This window comes from Procambarus clarkii, chromosome 31 (assembly GCF_040958095.1).
Source record: "Procambarus clarkii isolate CNS0578487 chromosome 31, FALCON_Pclarkii_2.0, whole genome shotgun sequence".
Lineage (NCBI taxonomy): Eukaryota > Metazoa > Arthropoda > Malacostraca > Decapoda > Cambaridae > Procambarus > Procambarus clarkii.
This window is the reverse complement of record NC_091180.1, coordinates 16,939,617-16,962,716: the sequence shown is the minus strand read 5'-3', so window position 1 is coordinate 16,962,716 and position 23,100 is coordinate 16,939,617. Positions and strand designations below refer to the sequence as shown.

The following is a 23,100-nucleotide window of genomic DNA, read 5'->3' as shown; positions in this document are numbered from 1 at the left end:
TGATCTTTATTGCATTGATGTTTATTCTTTTTCCGAGAGTGGACATCCACGGTGACAATGCACTGCGCACATGCAGACTAGCCACTGCATTGGCAGGAATGCTAAATTAAAGAGTTATCCACACTAGTACATTATTCCAAATGGAATCCCTACCTTACAATTTTTTTTTCTTCTTCGTCATCTACATGCTTATCTTCACGACATGGCCCACTTAAGAGGGAGCTTCGTATCATATTTAGTATTTTTTCAGTTAACACATTTGACAGCATATTTTCAGAATGTATTAATACACATTATAGCTATATGCCAGCCAGACCCCACAAGGGGGGGGGGAATAGATTTGTTATAAAAATTAGGAAAATACCCCAAAAATCATATACTGTACTATACTTAGTAATGTACAGTATCTGGATTTGTGTTAGCCTGGTCATGGCAGCTATCGATTAATATCATTTTAGCCTAATCACTAAAATTCATTAAAAAAAATGTGTGTAATGTTATCTGTAAGCAGAAGCAGATAGTTCCCTCAAAAAACATTCTCGGTACATGTTTGTGATGACTTTGTATCGATGCATTTATCAGTTAATATTGTACCTAGGGTTGGAGTTTAGGAACATGCACCCACAAATGTGACTGAAGTAAGAAGAGGATTAAACTGTAGATGACTTGTGGGTACATATGGGGAAAATCTTATTTATATCTAACCACCATAGTGCTGTGATAAGACCAGTAGACTCACAACTGATTGAGCCTGGGGTTCGAGTCCCAGGCAGGGCGAGTTTTGGACACATTTCCTTACATTCAATGCTTCTATTTTCTTAGCTGTAAATACTATATGTCCCTGGAAGTTAGTCAATTGTTGTGGTTTACATCCTAGAGAAAGATCAGTCTTTGGCCTAGGGGTACCTCGATAGTCCTAGCTAGCTGCAGCTTCCCAATTAGGGGCAGGCTATTTATTTTCTCCTAGCATATTCCTTCTCAACAAATGAAGGTGAGAAATTCCATAATGATGATTGGGTGTTTGTGGTAGGTTGGAGTAGTATCATCTGCAGGTTGTTAGTGAAGGAAGTTTTATTGAATATACGAATACTGGTAGTTGAAAAATATTTTTCACTGCATAAATTAACTTTAGTGAAAATTTATATGAAAAGTAGTGTTTGTTCTTTCAAGGAGTCTCCGTAAATATAATAAGTCTACTTATAATTGTATAAAGGGATTCTGTGGTAGGGGGAGACAAGTGTCTTGGGAGGGAGGATGGCAACAATACGGGAGAGCGAGAGTCTGGGACGAGTGGGTTATGAGAGCTTGAAGAGTGAAAGGCTTGTGCAGTGATAGTTTACTGGAGATCCCTTCCCTGGCCACCACCTGATAGAAGCTCTGAGGAGGGAGTAAGGCACCATAACTCTTGATGTGGTTTCATAAGCCATCACATCATGTCAAGGTAATCATTTTGATCTTGTGTTTTCAGCCAACTCTAAGGTTTCATCGATGGCACGGATGCTGGTGAAGATCCTGAAGCAGGAGATGAGTGAAATAGAGACCTGTCCAGACTGTTACATGAACGCTCACCAGAACCCCAAAAGCTGGTTTACAGAAGCTTGTGTAAGTAACTGCTGCTTAGCGTTTCTCAAGTTCATGTGGACACCAATGTTTCTCGTTTCTTATTACCTCGTTCAAGTACCAAGAGTAAATGCTAAACCCATTCTCCCGATTTTTTCCTCTTGGTAAAATACCCAACCAGAACTGTGCAACCCACCCAGTATATTGAGGTCAATGTAAACTAAATGTCAGTATTGCTGTGATGTAATTTTTACTGTGTTGCATTTTCAACGGATTGATTAGTTTCGTAAAAAATGCCAAGTATTGGGCGAGATGACTGGCTGATTTAGTATTAGTATATTAAGCATTAATGGCCAGGAAGAAACTTTCCCGTAAACGTTCATGCTGCCCTCTATAAATCTACACCTTTTTAGTCATGGAAGTAAAAAAAGAAAAAAAAAGTCTTGACGGTAATAAAATTTCTTAAAAAACCCTGGGCCTTGGTATACACCTGAGGCCGACTGACTTGACCAATTGACAAGTAAGGTGTGAAATGCGAGCTTTGGAGCAAGGTAACACAGACCTCCGATTACAAAAGAAGAGTTTTGCGAAGGAAGTTGTACTAGACAGCTAAATAAAGCATCGATGAAGTAACCAGTTGGAGTAAATGGTGAAGACAAATGATGAAAACCAAAATGTAAGGATGATAAAGCATAAAAGACACCTACTTATTTATTTTTTAGCAGCAATAGCAGGATTAGGCAGACGATAAAATGAGTCTACTCTGCCAAATATGTAGATGTATATAACTTAACCCTGAGCATAGTATGGAGATTCCTAACATTCTTATGCATGTGGCAGGGTTATATTGATGCCTTATTGAGCATCTTCCATACAACTGTACTGAATGTGTGGGGGACTGGGCTGACTGCAAAATTCTTACATAGTGTGAAAAGTGTGGATACCATAGCCTTGGTTGGGATAAGAAACTATCTAACAATAGTTGCTTTAAGTACTGTATATACAGTACCTACTCAAACATGTACCCTTGACCCTTGAGCATTGAGAGAGCATGCTACATCCCAACTTTATTTTGCTGTAATTCATCATATGATCCATCCAGTTCCATAATTATACAAACTGCTGTCATTTCTGTATTGTATTAAATAGGGTTGGTTATTATCTTGTGGACATTAGTGCATTATGATTTGCAATTATTCCCACTTGTTAATAGGAGGGCAAGTATTGTCCATGTTGTCACCATAGAGCAGATTCCTATCAGAATGAGACTTTGGATTTCTCCAGGTAGGAGAAACTTGCACATTCTGCTATGTATGTGTTCAGTTAAAAACATCAAAATCCTGCCTTGCACTAGTGGGAAGCGAGTTTCATCACAGAAGAGATAGTGTTTGGTGGAAGCTAGGCAACTGGTGCAGAGATAGATTTGAGTCAGAAATGTATCATTTACACCTGAACATTGCTGGAGAAAACAGTGTACAACTGTTATGGTCTAATTCTTTGCCGTGAAGACAAGGCGTGAAGGATTGCGTAGCTGTTTGGGATCATTTTAGACCACAAGGGTATCAGAATTGAAGTATGAGTCTGTGAAAAATGGTTGTATTGGAGTTCTGTTGTAGTGAGAGGAGGCGTGGTCATTGAGGTAGTGGGACGATAGTGTGGAGGCTCCGGAACTTTGTGAGGAAGCTAACCTAGTAATCTGAGTGAGTCTGGAGTATCACAAGAGCAAGTTGTGCTTCAGACATACAGTACTTGCTTGTACCCCATGCCATTTTCACTTGCTTTCCTTCCCTATCTGTCAATATTTAAATATGCTGTATAGAGATAAAGGGGGAAGGTTTTTTATTTATTTATTTTTTTTTTAAGAGTATTCAAAATATTGTTTAGAGATGCTTGGCCTGTGGACCAAGAATGTCTCCCCATTTAGCTGTGACCAAAACTACATACAGTATATTTAAATACTGTTTCCTCTGACAATTTTACTGCTTAGTGAAAATTAAACCTTGTGTTGAATCTACCCTGAACATTGCACACGTAGAGCATTACCACTCTTGCCTTTGTCAAAGTATGCAACGTATATCCAGCATGATTGCCTTTGAAAACTTATTAAAATATTGGAATGACAGATTTAAAAGTAATGGTCAGAAGGCAAAGAATGAGATTATAAAAATGTTAATGGGGGGGGGGGGGCCTGCCACCACAGGGGAAGGGTTACAAGGGGTTACAATCTCTTAACTTACTTGTGGTGAAAGGCCTGGGATGGTTTGTGACATGCTTGAAGAGTCACCACAGTGACTCTTCAATGTGTGCTGTGGCAACCCTTACCGTAAAATCAATTTTCAGGTCTTAAAAGTTTAGGAAAGATATTTATCATATTGATCTTACCTTAAATAGGCATTCTGGAAATATCAACCCATCCTCCTAAAATTATAGTACCTGTAGCAACTACTTGTCGAGCATTTTGTACTATTAATTTTGTGGAGTGAATGAAAAGTTCGAAGCCATACATAAACATTCATAGGCCTTGCAAAGCAAATCCATGTATTAGGCCTAATAGAGCAAATACTGTACTAGGCCAAAGATTGCTCAGACAGCTGTTAGGTTAGGTTACGTGCTTTAGTTATTTTAACATTTTCTCTGTATGCTGTTTGGGCTGATGTAATAATATAAAGTGTAAACGTTTTTTTTGGCTTCCACACTATCCATTTTTGTTTATTTGACCAAATAGCTGCTACATGCACACTGACTATTTGAAGATAGGCTGGAAAGTACGTCCTAGACTCTGAAGACTTAATACACATACATAAAAGTTATTTCCTCGTTTTCTCTTTAATAATTGTCATAATGGAATACCGAGATATCCTAATGCTTTTTAACAATGCTGCTGGCAGTTGTCATTTTAAAAGTTGCTTTTTGTTTGGTGTAAATTTTGACAGTGCTTTAACACTTTGTCATGGGCACGATGCAGTATTGTGTCAAAAACTTCTTAAACGAATGTGTGGGAATGACGCATTGCTGCATCAAAAGTGAAATAAATTTGGCCTGCTTTCGGCTTGGCTGCAGGTGGGGCACGCCACGGTTTTGGACATTATATGCATATACTCCTGTAGGAAATTTTATTGTGAACACATTCATACCAAAATGAAAGACCTAGGACAAGAATTGAGGTGACCAAAGTGAAGAGAGTACAGGCAGTGTATACACATTTTATTGCTCTAGGGTGTTCACGGGTAACACGCTGCCAATTTCTCAGTTTGGTGTGGGTGGTATGCCGGGCTTCTGGACCTTCTATGCATATACTCCTGTAGGGAATTCTATTGCGAACACAATGATACCAAAATGAAAAACCTAGGATGAGAACTGACATGACAAAAATTGTAAAAGAGTGAAAACCACCCGCTCCCATGGAATGCCCGGGCCACCTTGGGGTGGTCTGCTGCTCGCTCGCCCAAAGCGCAGAAGTGTTAATTTGCTTCACAATTGGCTCCCACATATCTTGGGACTCGCATATCTCAGCACTCGCATATCTTGGAACCCACATATCTTGGCACTTTACACATGCCAGGCTTGGCACTCTAGACTGTTTAATTTTGTTTTAGGCATTTGAAGTTGTGATTCTTCAATAAACTCAAAATTTTGCTCCTGCATATGCATGTGTACACATACGTGGACATGCATGTATATACATGAATGTGCATGGATGCATGAGGGCACAAGGAAACAAATGGATGTACATATGTGTGTATGAGTATACCTACACACTTATTCCAGTTCAATTGAGCCGTTTTAGGCAGACTTGTAATATAAGCTGAAGTTTTAAATTTTTTTGCAAATTTATGTATTAATAGATAAATTCAATTTACCATTTATATTAATTTTGTACATTTTGAACCAAGACTAATGTATCTACCACATCTTACAAAAATAGGCCAATTATTCTTCAGTTCTTGCTAACTAAATAAACTAAATTTTTATCAATGTAAATAACTTTAGTAATCGTTCAAATATGTTAATATTGTGATATTTATTACAAATTCCTGCAAAGATACAGGGGAAAACCTGCCTATCTGAACACAGAGCCTTGCTGACTAGCCTAAAATGCATGACAAATATAGGTGGTCAGAATGAGTCCAGTTGCTCCAATAACATGTGCCAGAGAGAGATTCTTCAGACACGTGTAGCTCACCTATACAATTGCAGATGGATAGTCTTTGGGTTTTCGCTTTCAAAATTGATTAGTTAGTCGAAATAACGCTCCGTCTTTTACGATGACATATCTTTCAAACCGGGACTAACCAAGAAATGCTAAACACTTTAAGATTGTATTGTGGTATTCACCTAGTTGTATTCCCCTAGTTGTGCTTGCAGGGGTTGAGCTCTGCTCTTTTGGCCCGCCTCTCAACTGTCAATCAACTGTTTACTATTTTATTTTTTTCGTTCTTAGTGGAGGCTCCGAGGTTTTTAAATTTATATTTTGTTTAACCCTATCTTTAGCATGTTGCCTGAATGAGTTTTGTCATTAAACCTACGCAATTTTTCCCACTACAAAAATAAATAACTGTCAAAGAATTTCTGGAAAATTTCAGAATCTGTACTGACTTCGTCAGTGCTACTGCAACTAGTCATTTCCAAGAGCAAGTCATCAGTCGGTTGGATGTAGAACGGAGGTATGCCAGTCCCACAATGAGGCCACATACCCGTACAGAGTAACAATAGTGTCGGCCACAAGCATTGACATTTCTTCACCCTTACTCTCATGCTTAGCGCCACTTGCATGTGCTCTGTTAGGATGAACATAATTGCACCACGAGCCTTGCACACAACTGCACAACCTCTATCCCTTTAGGTGTTGTTACCACTGAAGAGAGACTAATCACCATGGCAACATGAGGAAATACAGTAGATGCACTTTTTATTTGTCGGTGGTATAGCATCCTTAGGTCTCCAAGCTGTAGCATATGGGCAAAGGGTATCTTGTGCTCCTATAAAGAGCATCACCTTCCAGTTGTAAATGGTGGTGGCCGTCGGGCCAGTGTTTTGAGTGTAATTTAAGAATATTTGTATTATGTACATGTTCTTTAACCATGAGGAGCATATATCTACACAAATATGTAATGTCTGCATTATTGAAAGTTAACTTTTCTGGTAAGCTTATTGTTTCTGGTTGATAATTCATTATAACTTAACATACAACACAGCTGTGCTTTGTGCTATGCTGTGGCACCTTTGAATGTTTTTCTCTGGTGTCAGTATTCCCTAAACTTGAGTTTCCTTATTATTGTGACAGTCCCCCCCCTCTGCCCCCTGTGGTGGCAGTCCCCCATCTCCCCTGTGGGCAGTCCCCTCTCTCCCCTGTGGGCAGTCCCCCCTCTCCCCCTGTGGTGGCAGTCCCTCCCTCTCCCCCTGTGGTGGCAGTCCCTCCCTCTCCCCCTGCGGTGACAGTCCCTCCCTCCCCCTGCGGTGGCAGTCCCTCCCTCTCCCCCTGCGGTGGCAGTCCCTCCCTCTCCCCCTGCGGTGGCAGTCCCTCCCTCTCCCCCTGCGGTGGCAGTCCCTCCCTCTCCCCCTGCTGTGGCAGTCCCTCCCTCTCCCCCTGCTGTGGCAGTCCCTCCCTCTCCCCCTGCTGTGGCAGTCCCTCCCTCTCCCCCTGCTGTGGCAGTCCCTCCCTCTCCCCCTGCGGTGGCAGTCCCTCCCTCTCCCCCTGCGGTGGCAGTCCCTCCCTCTCCCCCTGCGGTGGCAGTCCCTCCCTCTCCCCCTGCGGTGGCAGTCCCTCCCTCTCCCCCTGCGGTGGCAGTCCCTCCCTCTCCCCCTGCGGTGGCAGTCCCTCCCTCTCCCCCTGCGGTGGCAGTCCCTCCCTCTCCCCCTGCGGTGGCAGTCTCCCAATTTGTAAGAACTTCATGCACAAGTACAATATTTGGGGACAGTTGTATATGTTTGATGCATCTCGACCAATTTTCTTGACAAGTAAAACATGTAGGCTGTAGCATCACATGTTGTGTGTTGTACTCTAGTGTTTTATTTCCTCAGCTCGGCGTTTCGCAAATTGATATTATTAGTATTAAAAAATCCCTTTAGTTAATTTAGAACACTTTTGCTCAGTGAGAACTCAGCATTGAGTCCTCACCAGTAATTGGCGGGTGGCAAATTGGCGGCAACTTCGGGAGAGGTGCGCCACGGTTTTGGACATTTTATGCATATACTCTTGTAGAGAATTTCACTGTGAATCCATTGATACCAAAATGAAAGACCTAGGACCAGAATTGAGGTAACAAAGTTGAAAAGAGCAAACCCATTTTATTGCACTTTATTAGCGCTCACTGGGGTAACGCTCTGTCACTTTCTCTGTTTGTTGTGGATGGTACGCCATGCTTTTGGACTTTATATATGCATATACTCCTGTAGGGAATTCTATTGCGAACACAATGATACAAAAATGAAAGTCCTAAGACAAGAATTGAGGTGACCAAAGTGAAAAGTGTACACATTTCATTGGTCTTTAGCACTCCCGGGTAACTTGCTCTCACTTTCTCTGTTTTGTGAGGGTGGTATTCAGGCTTTTGGACTTCATATGCATTTAATCGTGTAGAGATTGAGAACACATTGATATCAAATTGGAAAACCTAGAATGAGAATTGAGATGACAAAGTTGAAAAGAGTATACACTTTTCAGTATTACCATGCTCCCTAATGGACGGCCCGGCGCTCCACCCTGCTTTCATCACGTCGGCAGGTGGAGTGCACCACGGTTTTTGACATTACGTATATGCATATACTCCTGTTGGGAATTTTGTTGCGAACACATTGATACCAAAATGGAAAAACATAGGACGAAAATTGAGGTGACCAAAGTGAAAAGAGTGTACACATTTTATTGGGTAACTTTTTCTCACTTTCTCTGTTTGCTGTGGGTAGTAAGCCGGGGTTTCGAATTTCATGTGCATTTAATCGTGTAGAGAATTCTATTGCGAACACATTGATATCAAATTAAATAACCTAGGATGAGAATTAAGGTGACAAAGTTGAAAAGAGTATACACTTTTCTGTATTACCACGAGCTCCCGCGGAACGTCCAAAACCACTAGGGTAGGAGAAATGCTAAAAGTGTTGAGTGTTGCTTGAGTATTTAAATTCTCAAGTGATAGCCCTTATAAATATATTATTTTCAAAATAATATTAAATATTTAATATTATTTTCAAAATATTATATTTATAAGGGCTATCACTTCAGAATTTAATTACTTTACCTGTTGTGTTTACAAATGCTGCCACACATCCCAATCACTTGGACTGAACGGTAGAGTGACAGTCTTATTTCTTGTAGGTTGGCGTTTAATTCCCAACTCCAAGTAGTTGGGCACCATTCTTTTCCTGTCCTGAACTAAATCCTTATCCTGATATCTTTTCCAAGTGCTATTATATATAGGCGTACTGGCTTAGCACTTTCTTATGATGATCACCTTGCCTCACTGTCACTGCTTGTGACCAGCAAGTTGATATGAAGAAACTATGAAAAGTTGATATGAAGGTTCCAATCCACCTTGGTATATTGTAGAAACTTAAGTATTTGTATTTACAATTAATGATGTATTAGCTACATTTTATGTATTTTCCCTTTACAGAGATCGGCTCACCCACTTATATGGGCAAGATTGAAAGGCTTTCCTTTTTGGCCAGCAAAAGCTGTTAAGTGGAGAGACGGAAATGTAGATGTCAGATTTTTCGGAAGACACGACAGGTAATGTTTCATTGAAGAAAGTGTTGTCTTTTAATTTGATGTGAGGTAGGAAAGTTGTGCTAAGGAAAGGTATTTGATTACAAAAATTGGTTTAGGTGCGGGATTATCAACTATTGTAAATATTTAAATACGTAAGAGGCAAAGTGAACACTTGGAATTGCTTTCTCAACTTAATTTCCCAGCAGATACATGAGTGAAGTTTTTGAAATATGAATACCATAGTAGGCTTCATAAGATTTTTAAAGTACAGACATACACGAGTCAGGTACATACTATCCAATATACAGGAGAGTTATAATTCCTGTTGTCAGGGACAGGAAACCTATGACTTAACGAGGTCTCTGTAGACCAACTACTGACCTTATCCAGGATGCATCCCGTAAGAGTTGCCCAACTCCCGGGTACCTATTTTATGCTAGGTGGACAAAGCCATCGGGTAAAAGGAAACATGTTAAATCATTTCTGTCCAGCTCGAGGATCGAACCTGGGTGCTTCAGTTGCGAGTTGAGGACTTAGACCACTGTGCTGCAGGACTCATTATGAGTCCTTAGCTAGAATAATATAATGTAAACCTTTGGTATATTTTTATTTTCTTAACACTTTCCCTATCTCGTGACACATAATGCGTTACCAATTTTTCTGCACAGTCCTATCTCGTGACATCATTTGCGTCCAACAATAAAATATTTGTATAAAATTTAATTTTTATCCGATCGACTCTGGGATAGTTTCAAAATGAGCCCCTGTAAATTGTGCACAATTTGATATCAAAATGAAGGATGTAACATGAAACTTAATGTCAGAACACTTGAAAGATTATAAATACGTTTTTGGGCAAAATTGTAAAATATTTGTTAAAATTCTATTTATTGTGTTCTTATTATGTGACTAGTTTTAAAATGCGCGCCTTTTGATTGCGAACAATGTGATGTCAAAATGAAAGATGTAATACGAAAATTTGTCAGAACATTGGAAAGATATAAATAATTTTGTGATGATGAACGTCCAAATTTAAAATATTTGTTAAAATTCCAGTTATGGCTTTATTATTTTAGGACTAGTTTTAAAATGCGCACCTTTATATTGTAAACAATTTGATACCAAAATGAAAGACGTAAGACGAAAATTGGTGTTATCAAACTGGACGAGTATACACATTTCGTTGTCGCCGCATGCTCGCCTGCACTGCCGGTAGCATGACGTCAAAGTCTGCAGTGAGCCCGCGCCGCGCACGACAGTGTTAATATAATCCTGTATTTATATTAAGTGATAATCTAATGGGGTAATACAAAAGTGATTAAATTAACCATGTATACTTATAGCACCTTACATATAACTAATAGCACCATAAAGAAGTTTATGGTGATGCTAAGGCAAAGTAACTCATACAAAGTAAGATGGTTCATGTTATAACTTTTCAAGGATATTAATAACACAACAAATCTTTGTAGGTACATATTCCTTGAATTTGCACAAGTTCTTGGTAAGCTGTTGCATTTGAACATTCATATTTGATAACATGTCATTTGAGTCTGAACACCGAAAGTGTAGGTGCATTTAAAAGAAAAATTATTGTTGTGGAAGCTGTGATGAGTAATATTGCTACTAGAAATTAAAGTTGCATTGGGCATGGTGAAATTGTCTGGCAGGAGATGGAAGAAGCTAGATTGGATGTACTGTAGTGAGAAAGTGGCTGATGGACAACTGAATGACTGAGTAAAGGAGCTAGATTATAAAGTAGTTGACAATTTTCAGTATAAGAATTGGAATGGTTGCAGAAGACTTGGTACCTAAGGTCTGCTGATTGTGGGTTGGAGGGTAGGAGTGGCTTATTGAATTATGATAATGTATCTGAAAAACTCAATTTTGTTGAATTTTTTTTTCAATTTTGCTGGTATTTAAACTGAGAGTATTGTACATTATACTGTATAGTAATTAAAGTGAATGATGTTGACCAGACCACACACTAGAAATTGAAGAGACGACGACGTTTCGGTCCGTCCTGGACCATTCTCAAGTCGATTGTGATGAGGACAGGTAGGGACAGGCATTAAATAGGCAAGAGAGAGCTGAGGAGGAAAGTGTAGGGGATAGCAGTAATGAGAACCGCATTAATCCCCTACACTTTCCTCCTCAGCTCTCTCTTGCCTATTTAATGCCTGTCCCTACCTGTCCTCATCACAATCGACTTGAGAATGGTCCAGGACGGACCGAAACGTCGTCGTCTCTTCAATTTCTAGTGTGTGGTCTGGTCAACATACTTCAGCCACGTTATTGTGACTCATCGCCTGCAAAGTGAATGATATTATATGAAATCATACGTTTTTTGTTATCAGTGTCTTCAGTTTCCATCCACCCAATCTTCCTTTTCCTATTTTCTAAATTTGTGGGTGTTTAAGGGTACAAAGGAACCATTGATGTTAGGTTTTTTAAATACTGTATCTTCGTTCCACTTATGAATTAGGGGATTTTTGTAAGTGCATTGGCTAGTCTTGCTAATATAATACATTATAACTTAGTGTTATAATTTAAGAAGTCATTATACATAATTTTTGTGGTATTGTTTTGGTAAATATTCTTAGGTGTTATTTGGGGATTGACTGGTAGAGGTTTGCTCATGACCGTGTGATTCACTTGGAGTACAGTAAATTAACCTCTATATGGGAGGTGTTTGGTTTGTTTCATTGTTGTGATTGTCATGAAGGATGGTGTGGCGAGGGGCTAGGTTACCTTCTTCATGCTAATCAATAGTTACATACTACAGCGTGCCATTTGCCACCGCAATGATCGTTCACTTGCATTATTGTAATTATTTATGTTGTATTATTTTTATTATTATTATTCATTAGCCATCATACAGAATGGAATTCCTCCTAATATTTTTCCTAGCCCCCTTTACACTTCCATCTTTCAAGAACTGTGTTTGGCGATTTTTTCTTTAGCAACTTGTATTTTTGTGTACTTTTCTCAAAGTTGTATACTTTGGCCAATTTGGTACCATGGTATTATCTTATTGTATACAAATGTTAGTGAGCAGACACTTGTAAAGAATGCCGATAGCAACATTTTTGTAATTGCCGCTTCTCTTTGCAGATCTTGGGTTCCCATTAAGGAATGTTTTCTCTTCTCCGAGCAAATGCCAACACCTCTTAAAAATCGCAATAAAACTTTAGAATCGTGTCTTCAAGAGGTAACTATTTTGCATCTGTATTTTTTAGTCAACAGTGTGTGTGATTAAACCAAAAATATTTGAAATAATGCGAATGGTGGGGGGGGGGGGGGATGAAACATTGTGAAAGTGATCGGAATGATTAGTTAGCATTCGTAGTTGTGCTTGAAAATGAGAGGGGGGGGTTGTCAGACTAATTAGAACAATAAACATTGTTAGGTGAGTAAGTAGACCTAGAGAGAGAGGAAGGTAAGAATTTATATTGTAAGTTATATTAATGTTTAAACCATTAGATCCCTTTGTTTATGGTATGTTTAAACCATTAGATCCCCTTGGTCTATGGCATGTAAATTTTCTTCCGCCTTCTCAAGACTTTTGGATGACTTGATTTCTTCATTTTGCTTATAGCATTGCTGTCTTTATTTCCATTTATGTACATGATCTTTTTGATCCATATACCACCTTGGTAATCTGATTCATGTTGGGCCCGCCTCCATTCAAATTAACTGAATTTCTTACCAGGAATATTAAAAAATGAACTTGTCAGTTTTTTTTTTTTTATTTCATTCTAACTACTACTGGCATTTACCTGGCTACAATTGCTGCAAATAAAGTTGTCATTGCCTGCTAAGAATTAGTCGTTTAATGTGAAGGTGATTATTATTAAAAGTTCCCACGTGTGTATGCTATAGTGGCTGTGTGCGGGAGGGGGGGGGGGCATGTGTGTATGTAGAAGATAGCAAGTAGTTGGTTTCCAATTTTGGCCAGCTATACTGCATGACTAACACAGGCATCAGGCATGAGGAAATGTCTTGAGTGTTTCACCCGGGGCCACTCTGGTGCTAATGGACTACACTTGAGGCAAGTAAGGAAAAAATTGAGCTTGAAGAATTAACAGGATGCATGTGTGTTAAGTGGATATAGGTAAAGGTAGTTGCATGTTATCTCAGGATGGAATATATAGGTGGAGATATCTGAGCTGATTGGATAAAATGGTTACTTTATTGAGGAGTTTAGTTTTGAAGGTCTATGATATGTAACACTTTTTATTTGTTCCCATATACCCATTATGATTGAATGGCTTCAGCTAGCTTTTAGCTAAAGCTGAAGTTTTACAGAACCTTGATGTCAGTGACCATGTTGCTGATTTACCTTTGAACAGTACTATTTGATGGTGGAACTGCTGCAAGATTTTTTTTCCACTCTATTTCCAAACAATTTCACTATTTTGAGAGCACAAGGTTTGATCCAAGGTTCCCAAATTATACGTGGTTTTTCTGCTTTGCTATTTCCTGTGCTACCACACAAGAAGCTTCAGTAACCATGTGGTTCATTTCTTGAAATGCCCCTGTTGAGTCCGGCTTCATCTTTCTTAAAACATTCCCTTGATCAAAAAAGCTTTTGTCCCTGGCCTTGTGCTGAGGTTGAATATTCAACTCTGTTGGTTTCATAAAATCATTTGATAAAACTGTGCTACAAATTAAACATTGAGGTCTTCACCACTGATGGTGAATGTGAATCTATATTCAGTATATAAATCATTGTACTCTCCATTTTTTGACATTCATAATGGCTTCTGTGAATATAATGTGAATAAAAAACAAGTAAAGTCATGTATAAATGGAATATTTCCACAGATAAAGAGTGAAATATTGATATATTTTTCCTTTAATCTGTGACATACATTAAGGTGTGAAGCCCTGTGGGAAGTGTTCAATATGTAAAATTGTAGTTTGTCTGAAGATTGATATTCCAACAGTTTGAGTCTGTGGCCCCAATTCCACTCCTGGAACGCTTAAATTCTTCCCCTGGGTGAGAATTGCTGCTGTAGACTATATAATGCATTATGAAGGCACTCTTGTATGTTATACTACTAATAATAGTGTCTTTTACAGGTCAACGAACACATAGTAAAGCTGAGAGAAAGATTCGGCAGGTTTAAGTATGCACCTCATCGTGTTCAGTTCAACCCCACAGATCCAGATCAAATAAAGATTATGCTTCCTAACTACAAAGGTCCTATAGCGCTTAGAGTACGCTCTCAGTCTAGGGCACTCTCCAGATTATCCGGCCACTCAGGTATGCATCTAGGGTTTTGTATTCTAGGCTGTGTTGGTATGAATGCTTCCATGTGCGGTAGATGGATCTTTTAGAGCAAATTGAGAATTGGTTTCTTGTGAACATTTAATGCTAAAAATATGAACTATAGCTACAGTACTTGCACGTGACAAAGACAAACACAATTCTTGAAATAGTCACTGAGACAATAATAGATAATGGAATTAATACAACTCACTGTGACTATAATAAGCCATTGAATTACACACACATCACTGAGACAAGTATTAAATCAATGCATTTACAAGCCACAGACTCCAATGGTCACCGAAATTATCAGTCACCGAGACAGATGTTAGCTACAAATTAGACAGGTCACCTGGACCCTAGATGTGTATGGTATTCGATTAATCCTCATACACCTTAACAAGTGGCAAAACGTTACCACACAGGCTGATGGTTTGACAAATGGTGGGTTACCTCGATCGTTTTACTTGCTGCCTGGGTCAGGGTGTGCATGGAAATATACTTGAGTGGATGGGAGGTCACGGCGATCAATACAAGGCAACACTTAAGAACTGGTAGAAATAACGTACTTGCTCAATTGCAGCCGGCCTTCATTCATTCCATCCCATTTATACCATCTAACAGCTGGGATGCTGACCTTCCAGAATCCGCTGGCACAGCATGGCGTAGCCCCCTTGCTGTGTTGTAGACCACCACCCGTACAGTCAGGACTCGCTGAATGTATGGGTGGTGGTCTCCTCAGGTTTTCACCTCGCGCACTTGACCACGTGGTAAAAACGTGCAAGGTTACACGTTAATGTAGCAAGATGGCGACGACAATCATCACAGCAGGCAAACATGCGAGACACAGCTGGCAGGATGCGACACAGAACAATAAACAATGATGGCAGCTTGAAACATTAGGCAAGCAACACAGCACTTATGTAATAAAGTGCACAGCTGGGTTCTGGACACTGCACTTCAAAGGCAGGTTTTACGTTTAACACAGACTCGGCAGCAAGTCATGATTATCACCAATCTTCTGCACAAACGAAGTGCCAGATTCTGTGCCCATCATTTTAGTAAGGCCCGGGAAGGAAACTAAGCAGTTCAGGATTTTTGTTTTCCAATATTATAAACAATTACCAAAAAGTTCTTTGTCAAATGATTTTTTTTATAAAATCAGAGTTGGACATTAAAATATTATGTGGGTGGCACAAATCACATCCATGCAACTTGCATATGCAACCCAATCACTTGAGGGCCATTGGAGCAGTTTATAAGCTAAAGTCATGAATTTATTGCTATTAATTTTTAATTGCCTGATGAAAGTTCGTAATGTTGTAATGCTTATGCAGCAGACAAATATACATTTATATATACATAGAGAGAGAGAGAGAGAGATGAGAGAGAGATGAGAGAGAAAGCGAGGGATGAGAGAGAAAGCGAGGGATGAGAGAGAAAGCGAGGGATGAGAGAGAAAGCGAGGGATGAGAGAGAAAGCGAGGGATGAGAGAGAAAGCGAGGGATGAGAGAGAAAGCGAGGGATGAGAGAGAAAGCGAGGGATGAGAGAGAAAGCGAGGGATGAGAGAGAAAGCGAGGGATGAGAGAGAAAGCGAGGGATGAGAGAGAAAGCGAGGGATGAGAGAGAAAGCGAGGGATGAGAGAGAAAGCGAGGGATGAGAGAGAAAGCGAGGGATGAGAGAGAAAGCGAGGGATGAGAGAGAAAGCGAGGGATGAGAGAGAAAGCGAGGGATGAGAGAGAAAGCGAGGGATGAGAGAGAAAGCGAGGGATGAGAGAGAAAGCGAGGGATGAGAGAGAAAGCGAGGGATGAGAGAGAAAGCGAGGGATGAGAGAGAAAGCGAGGGATGAGAGAGAAAGCGAGGGATGAGAGAGAAAGCGAGGGATGAGAGAGAAAGCGAGGGATGAGAGAGAAAGCGAGGGATGAGAGAGAAAGCGAGGGATGAGAGAGAAAGCGAGAGATGAGAGAGAAAGCGAGAGATGAGATGAGAGAGTGAGAGAGAAGGATGTGAGAAAGGGGAGAGATGTGAGAGAGAGATGAGAGAGAGCGCAAGCAAGCAAGCTCGCTCGCTCACTATGGATTCTGGGTAGTGGATAGTCTTGCCTCTTGGTACTAGTATAGTGGTCAGGAGTTTTATTGAATTTGCTTGTCCGAGTACTAGGCAATAAACAATATGCCTCATTAAATGCAAAAGCCTTGTTTAATGTATTGTTTAATGTGTTTCATTAGGAAATTTATAAAAGTATTTTATGTTGGATATGAAGTTATTGAAGTGTCGTTTTCCAGATGACGAGACATCCTCGATTGCCTCAACTGATAGTGGGGCATCATTGAGGCGACGTAAGAGGGAGTCTGGAACCTCATCTGCAACCCAGGGAACAGAGACAGAGGCCGAGATTGCAAGTCGTACTTCTGTTCATGGAGACAACGACCATATGGAAAACACTCGTTTGCCGAAACTAGAGGATGGGGAGGTGGTGGAAGGTCGTCCCCATTCACAAAACATAGAGCAGCACGTAAAGAGAGAAGCTAAGCATGAGAGAGAGAAAGATTCAGATGAGGATGATTCAAAATTAAATTTGAAAATTTCGCCTAAAATTGGCGATGATGAATCTGACGAGGACATGGAGAATTGTGATAAATATCCTGGTGGGAATTACGACGACGAGAATTCCGACGATGACAACTCGTCCATCATGAATGGAAAGTCTCTTCATCCTCACACAATGAATGACCAAAGTGACGATGACGACGACGATGAGAATTACACCGATGAATATCCCAGTAACAGAAAAAGATTTGCAGCGAATAGGGAGAAAGACGGTAGTATTGATGAAGTGGAGAGCCAAGAGCAAAGTGGCGATGAGGGTGGTGACAGGGCCAGGGATACAAGAGATAATGACAGTAGGGCAAGAGTGCAGCAGCTAGGTAATCATACTCAGAGTACGGAGGGGGGAGAGATGCACGATGAGGACGACACGCTAGACAGTGAGGCGGACACCAAATTTGATACTTGTAAGAATGTCAGAGAAAGTGCAAGTGAAAGCCAAAGTTTGGGAGAGGATGAGAAAGTGCCGGTGAAAATGACTTCCGAACTGGTGTTGAAAAGTGAAGACGTTTTAAATCCACTGGACACACACGTTGAAAATGCATGTAGAGAAAGGAAAGTGAATGATGACTCGGATAGTGTAATGACGGAGAGTGGAAAAGATAATATTAAAAGAACAGATACTAATACAGAAGCTAAAATTAAGAATAATGGTGAAACTGTAAATGCAAATAAAAGTATCAAAGAAAATGTTGAATCATTTGGAGATAAGTTAAGAACAAAAACTGAGAATAAAAATGATTTAGAAAGTAATATCGATGATAAAAATGTAGGAAATAATATGGATGATAAAAGTTATTTAGAAAGTAATATTGATGAAGAGGATGAGGTCGAAAGTAATATCGATGATAAAGATGAAGTCGAAAGTAATATCGATGATAAAGATGAGGTAGAAAGTAATATTGATGATAAAGATGAGGTAGAAAGTAATATCGATGATAAAGATGAAGTAGAAAGTAATATCGATGATAAAGATGAGGTGGAAAGTAATATCGATGATAAAGATGAGGTAGAAAGTAATATTGATGATAAAGATGAGGTAGAAAGTAATATCGATGATAAAGATGAGGTAGAAAGTAATATCGATGATAAAGATGAGGTAGAAAGCAATATCGATGATAAAGATGAGGTAGAAAGTAATATCGATGATAAAGATGAGGTAGAAAGTAATATCGATGATAAAGATGAGGTGGAAAGTAATATCGATGATAAAGATGACACAGAAAGTAATGATGATGCATTAGAATTGGGTGGGGTCAAAGCGGGTGTTCTTGAAGCTTTAGAAAGAGAGTGCAAGAAAGAATTAAGTGAAAGTGAAGACAGTGACAATGAAGAAGAGACGGAACATAAAACAAAATTGACAGATAGAATGGAAAGCGAAAGCGAGTCTGATAAAAGTGAAAATGAAAGCAATAATAAGTTTAGTGGTAAGAAAATGAATGTAGATGAAAGTGATGATGAAAGTGAAAAGAGTGGAGATGAAAATGATAAAAACCCCAATATAAAACGCAGAAATAGAACAGTGTGTGGCGATGAGGAAAGTGACTCTGAAGAGGAACATTTAAATAGAAATACCGGCAGTGCTTACAAAAATGGTAGTGAAGAGGGAATAGGTTGTACTGGTAGTGACAGTAAGGTGGCGGGAGACAGTGTACCTGATAAAGAAGGGGATGGGAGTGACATGAGAAGCATTGTGAAGGAGCGGGTAAGTGACGAGGAGGAGGAACAGATGGACACAGAGAGTAAAACGCTCGAGACAAGTGCGAGACAAGTGCGCAATAGTGTAAATGATAGGGTTAAAGAAGAAGTTTTGAGTGGTGAGGAAACTGACAGAAAAAGGAAGAGAGTGAGTGACGACACTAACCATGATGAGGACAAGGAGGAAAGCAATAGAACATCTCTCTTTGATGCTGTTCAGTTGATGAAAACTATGGGGACGATAGCAATAACGAGACTGGATGGAAAGAGTCTAGATCATGGTAGTAACAACAATGGTGTAACGATATCACTGGCTAAAGACCAACACAAATCTGAGGATAGGAAGGATGGAAATGAGGATAGGAAGGATGGAAACGATGATTCCAACCGGACTAGCCCTAGTTTGCAGAGAGTGTCTCCAAGTCAAAAAGTATCGGAAAGTAAAGACATGGAGCAGCATATATCTTCCTTAGGGTGTAGTGTAAGTGTAACAAAAGCAGTGGATAGGGATAGGGATAGAGATAAGGAAAAGGAAAAAGAAAAGGAAAAAGTGAAAATGCCCTCTGGTGTGGATACCACACGTCTCAGTCCATCAATATCTATCATTCCAATGTCAGGGGGAAGTGACCGCCATAGAACTAAAACTACTATTGCTCCATCCTCGTCTCCGAGTCCTAGTCGTACGTCACCATCCGTCTCATCACATGCACCGAGAAGTTCTCCATCAGTCATAGCACAAAATCCTCCTCAGTGTTCACCATCAGCTACTCAGGCTGCACCTCCAAGAGTTTCGTCGTCGTCATCAAGTAGCTCTCCTCAAACGGGTGTCGGTGGCATCCCCCCACCACCACCTCTTTCTCATCCTCAAGCTCCTGCAGCAAGTGGCATGGGCTCCAGAGGTGTCTTTGGGCCACCACCTCCAGGTAGCCAAGTCATGGGAATGGGGAGTGCTCGTGGTCCCATCATGACGACGCCTGGCATGAGAATGATGGGTGGAGGAGCACCTGGCATGATGGTGCAATCACGTATGCCGGGTGGTCCGCCAACTAGACATCTGCCTCCAGAAGCTGGTCCATTGTCAGCCCAACTTCATAAGCACTCACAAAAGTTGGCAGAAGTCATGCGGGCCACTTTAGAGGATGTTCTAGGTGGGCTTGTCATGACAGGTACCCCTGAAGCACGAGTGGCTGCACTTCAACTTGAATTGGAGCGTACTAATTGGCGGCATCAGCAAGAATTGGCCGAGGTACGCCATAATGCAGATGTAATGCTGGTGGAAATGAGAGCCAACCTGGAAGCAGAGAAGCAACGAGCTGTAGATGACGTGAAACGTCAAATGGAACAACAGATGATGGAGGGCCGAAGACAAATGGAACGGCAGATGGTGGAGCGGCTGGCGGAAGTGCGGAGACAGTTGGAGGCAGAGAAACAGAGAGCTGTTGAAGAAACAAAGAAAAAACAGTGGTGTGCTAACTGTGGCAAGGAAGCATTATTTTTCTGTTGTTGGAACACCTCATATTGTGACTATCCTTGTCAGGTAAGAGTTGTGAAGTTTCATCAGATATAGAGGACACAGTTGTTATTAGATATACATTATAGTAATTTATCATGGTTTATATTGAATTTTAGATATATTCCAAAAGAATACAGTACCTTATTTTTAAATTAATTAATTTTTTGTTTTTGTAGCGTATGTGATGTCTGGGGAATGCCGTCACATATCTGCTTGAAAATTTCTAGACCTGGTTGTGGTAGTGCAAGGAATATCCCTGATGTTATTGGTCCATTAGCCCCCCGAGGGACAGATATAGAACTATTGTAAAAGCAAGGATATGGGGGGGGATGACATTTAGGATGATATCCTAAAAATGAATAATAGTGGCTGCTCCAAAATTTGTACACATGCACTTATTCCAATGAACAATACCAGTAGCCTCAGTTACAAACATCACCCTACTTATTGCTAAGTGAACCGGGACATCAGATGAAAAAACTGCCCATGTAAATTTTCAGCATTCTAACTTCAATAGTTTTTAAGTTGTTTAATTATTCACAGGCTAATGACCGATTAAAAACAAAAGAGTTCTCTGCCTTGGCTCATTATCTTGGAATTCAAGATAAAACAAACCTTCCTTGAGTTCAATCAATCTTTCGTTTATGGGCTTTAACTTTGTCTGAAGTATAGTCTCGATAGTCTGTTTTTGTCACAACCGCCAAACCCCCCGTTTTTGGAGGAGGATTGACGCCATCTGCTTCAGTACAAGCAGTCTTCAGAATTAGATGTCTCCTCAGATCCTGCTTTAAATCAGAGTTTGCTGATGCTTCAGCTGGCAGTTGTTCATCTTGCCAACCATCATAGCTGGCTGTTGGCCCTAATCACATTGCCCTTGCTCATTGCAGGTGAGGGCTGAAGATAACATGTAGGGTGGGTTCTCTGCTCTTGTGTCTCATGGTGGAATGTTTTGGGGCACTAGTCATCTTCTGAAACTTTTACTGCTGTTTTGATATAGTATACAAGGAAAGTGCTTTCTTCCTCTCCAGTGCAAATCTGTGGCTCCTATGCTAAAGTAGATGTTCCCAAGCAGTGGCTAGGGAATGGATTTCTCTCCACAGCAGGACTTAGCAACTGGTCCCTAGAGCACCCCCTCTGTACTTTGATTTCATAAAATTGTATTCTCTGTATCACTGTTCTTGTTTTTGTGGTCTTCAGGCATCTGTACATTCAGGTTTTCCCTTAAGTGCAGTGTCTCGGGTGAAGACTTAAAGGTGCACTCTCGCCTGGCAAATACATTTAAAACCTTTGCATGCCAAGAATTCTTAGTCAGCATGGTCTCCTTTGCCCATGCCATAGTGATTCTTTAGTATGCTGTGTGTGTCTTTCACTGCATGTATAGCTTGCAGGCATGCAGTGTTGAGTTGATCCAGGAGTTCTTCTGGATTGTTTTGCTATTGCACTCTCCCACCTTGCTCTTTTCCTGACAAGGTGGTATAGCAGATCCTGCGGGATACTAAGGGTATCCTTTCGGCTGTTGAACCAGATGTTCCTTCTGAAATCTGAGGCTCCTTCATTTAAAAGGGCTGGAACTCTTGCTCATTCCTTTTGGACTCGTGCTCCAAGTGGCATCCCAGGTGAGCCAAGTACGGATGGCATCCCAGGTGAGCCGATTATGGATGGCATTCCTGGTGAGCCATGTACAGGCGGGGTCCCTGGTGAGCTGGTTACATAAATTTACATACGACTAGAATTATGCTATTTGTTAATATCTCTTGTGGAACCCCCTAGTTACCATGGGGTTCCACGGAACCCTGGTTGAGAAATGGTGATTTAGATGGAGTGTTCTAAAAATATTAGCTTTTATCTGAAAGATATCAAATATCTTTTCAGGCATTATTATTCCAAATCAATGTATCTGGAGATTGGGTTTTCTTTAGCTATTCAGAACTTCTGGGTAAATTAGTTCTAGATAAGTGGAGCTTGACTAATTCATCATATGTGTTTATGGTTGGAATAGGCTACTAGAGAAGACAGTTAAAACACCTAGAAATATTATGTATCATAATTTATCACCTTGGGCATTTCCTGTAATAAACTGTAACCACTCTAGGTAATGTTGCAGCACACGGAGAATCCCCAAATAAATGTACAGTACTTTGTACAAGCTACTTGGGAATTAAGAGTTCCCAGCTTGTAAATGTGACTGATCAGCTTACTGGGACCCCTTCCTTTTGTTCCTTATGTATGTGTGCATTGTATGTTATGTATGGTATCTTTTCATTGAATATTTGCAATAGGCCATAATTTGATTGCACTCTTAAATATTAAGGTGATAATAAAAATGCTACATAAGTAATCATTTTAAAAGTGGAAGCTACAGTACTGTATATACGGTATCCTACTAGTTGGGGTACCCATTGGAGACCTGGTCAACCCCAAAAGGTTGCACCAGTTAAGTGTCTGGGAGCCAAGGTCAACCCGGGTACCAAAATGTTGTGCTATATTGACTAACATCCCTGGCCTTCCTATATTAATAATTTATTTGGTCATAGGACAGGAAGCCTGTGTATATTTATACTTTAGGCTTGTATTGAAGTTCTCCTCCTCCTCCCTGCCCCCCAGGTTAAACTGTTGACCCTTCCCAGGATCCAGCTCCACAACTGTTGTCTAACTCCAAGGTACCTATTTACTGCTAGGTGAACACATGCATTAAGTGAAGGAAATGTGCCCTATTTCTGTCCTGCCTGGGAATT

At 40.3% G+C, this 23,100-nt stretch overlaps 1 protein-coding gene across 17 annotated transcripts in view; it reads left to right on the top strand.

The window, feature by feature from the left end:
* LOC123758620 (uro-adherence factor A) overlaps nt 1-23,100 on the top strand; it is a 103,093-nt gene that overhangs the window by 36,765 nt on the left and 43,228 nt on the right. For all 17 annotated transcript variants that reach the window (XM_045743089.2, XM_069334417.1, XM_069334418.1 and 14 more), the window contains 5 exons: nt 1,469-1,602; nt 9,174-9,289; nt 12,383-12,479; nt 14,354-14,537; nt 16,833-20,389. In XM_045743089.2, coding sequence (XP_045599045.2) covers nt 1,469-1,602; nt 9,174-9,289; nt 12,383-12,479; nt 14,354-14,537; nt 16,833-20,389 — 4,088 coding nt within the window. The remainder of the gene's footprint in view (nt 1-1,468; nt 1,603-9,173; nt 9,290-12,382; nt 12,480-14,353; nt 14,538-16,832; nt 20,390-23,100) is intronic.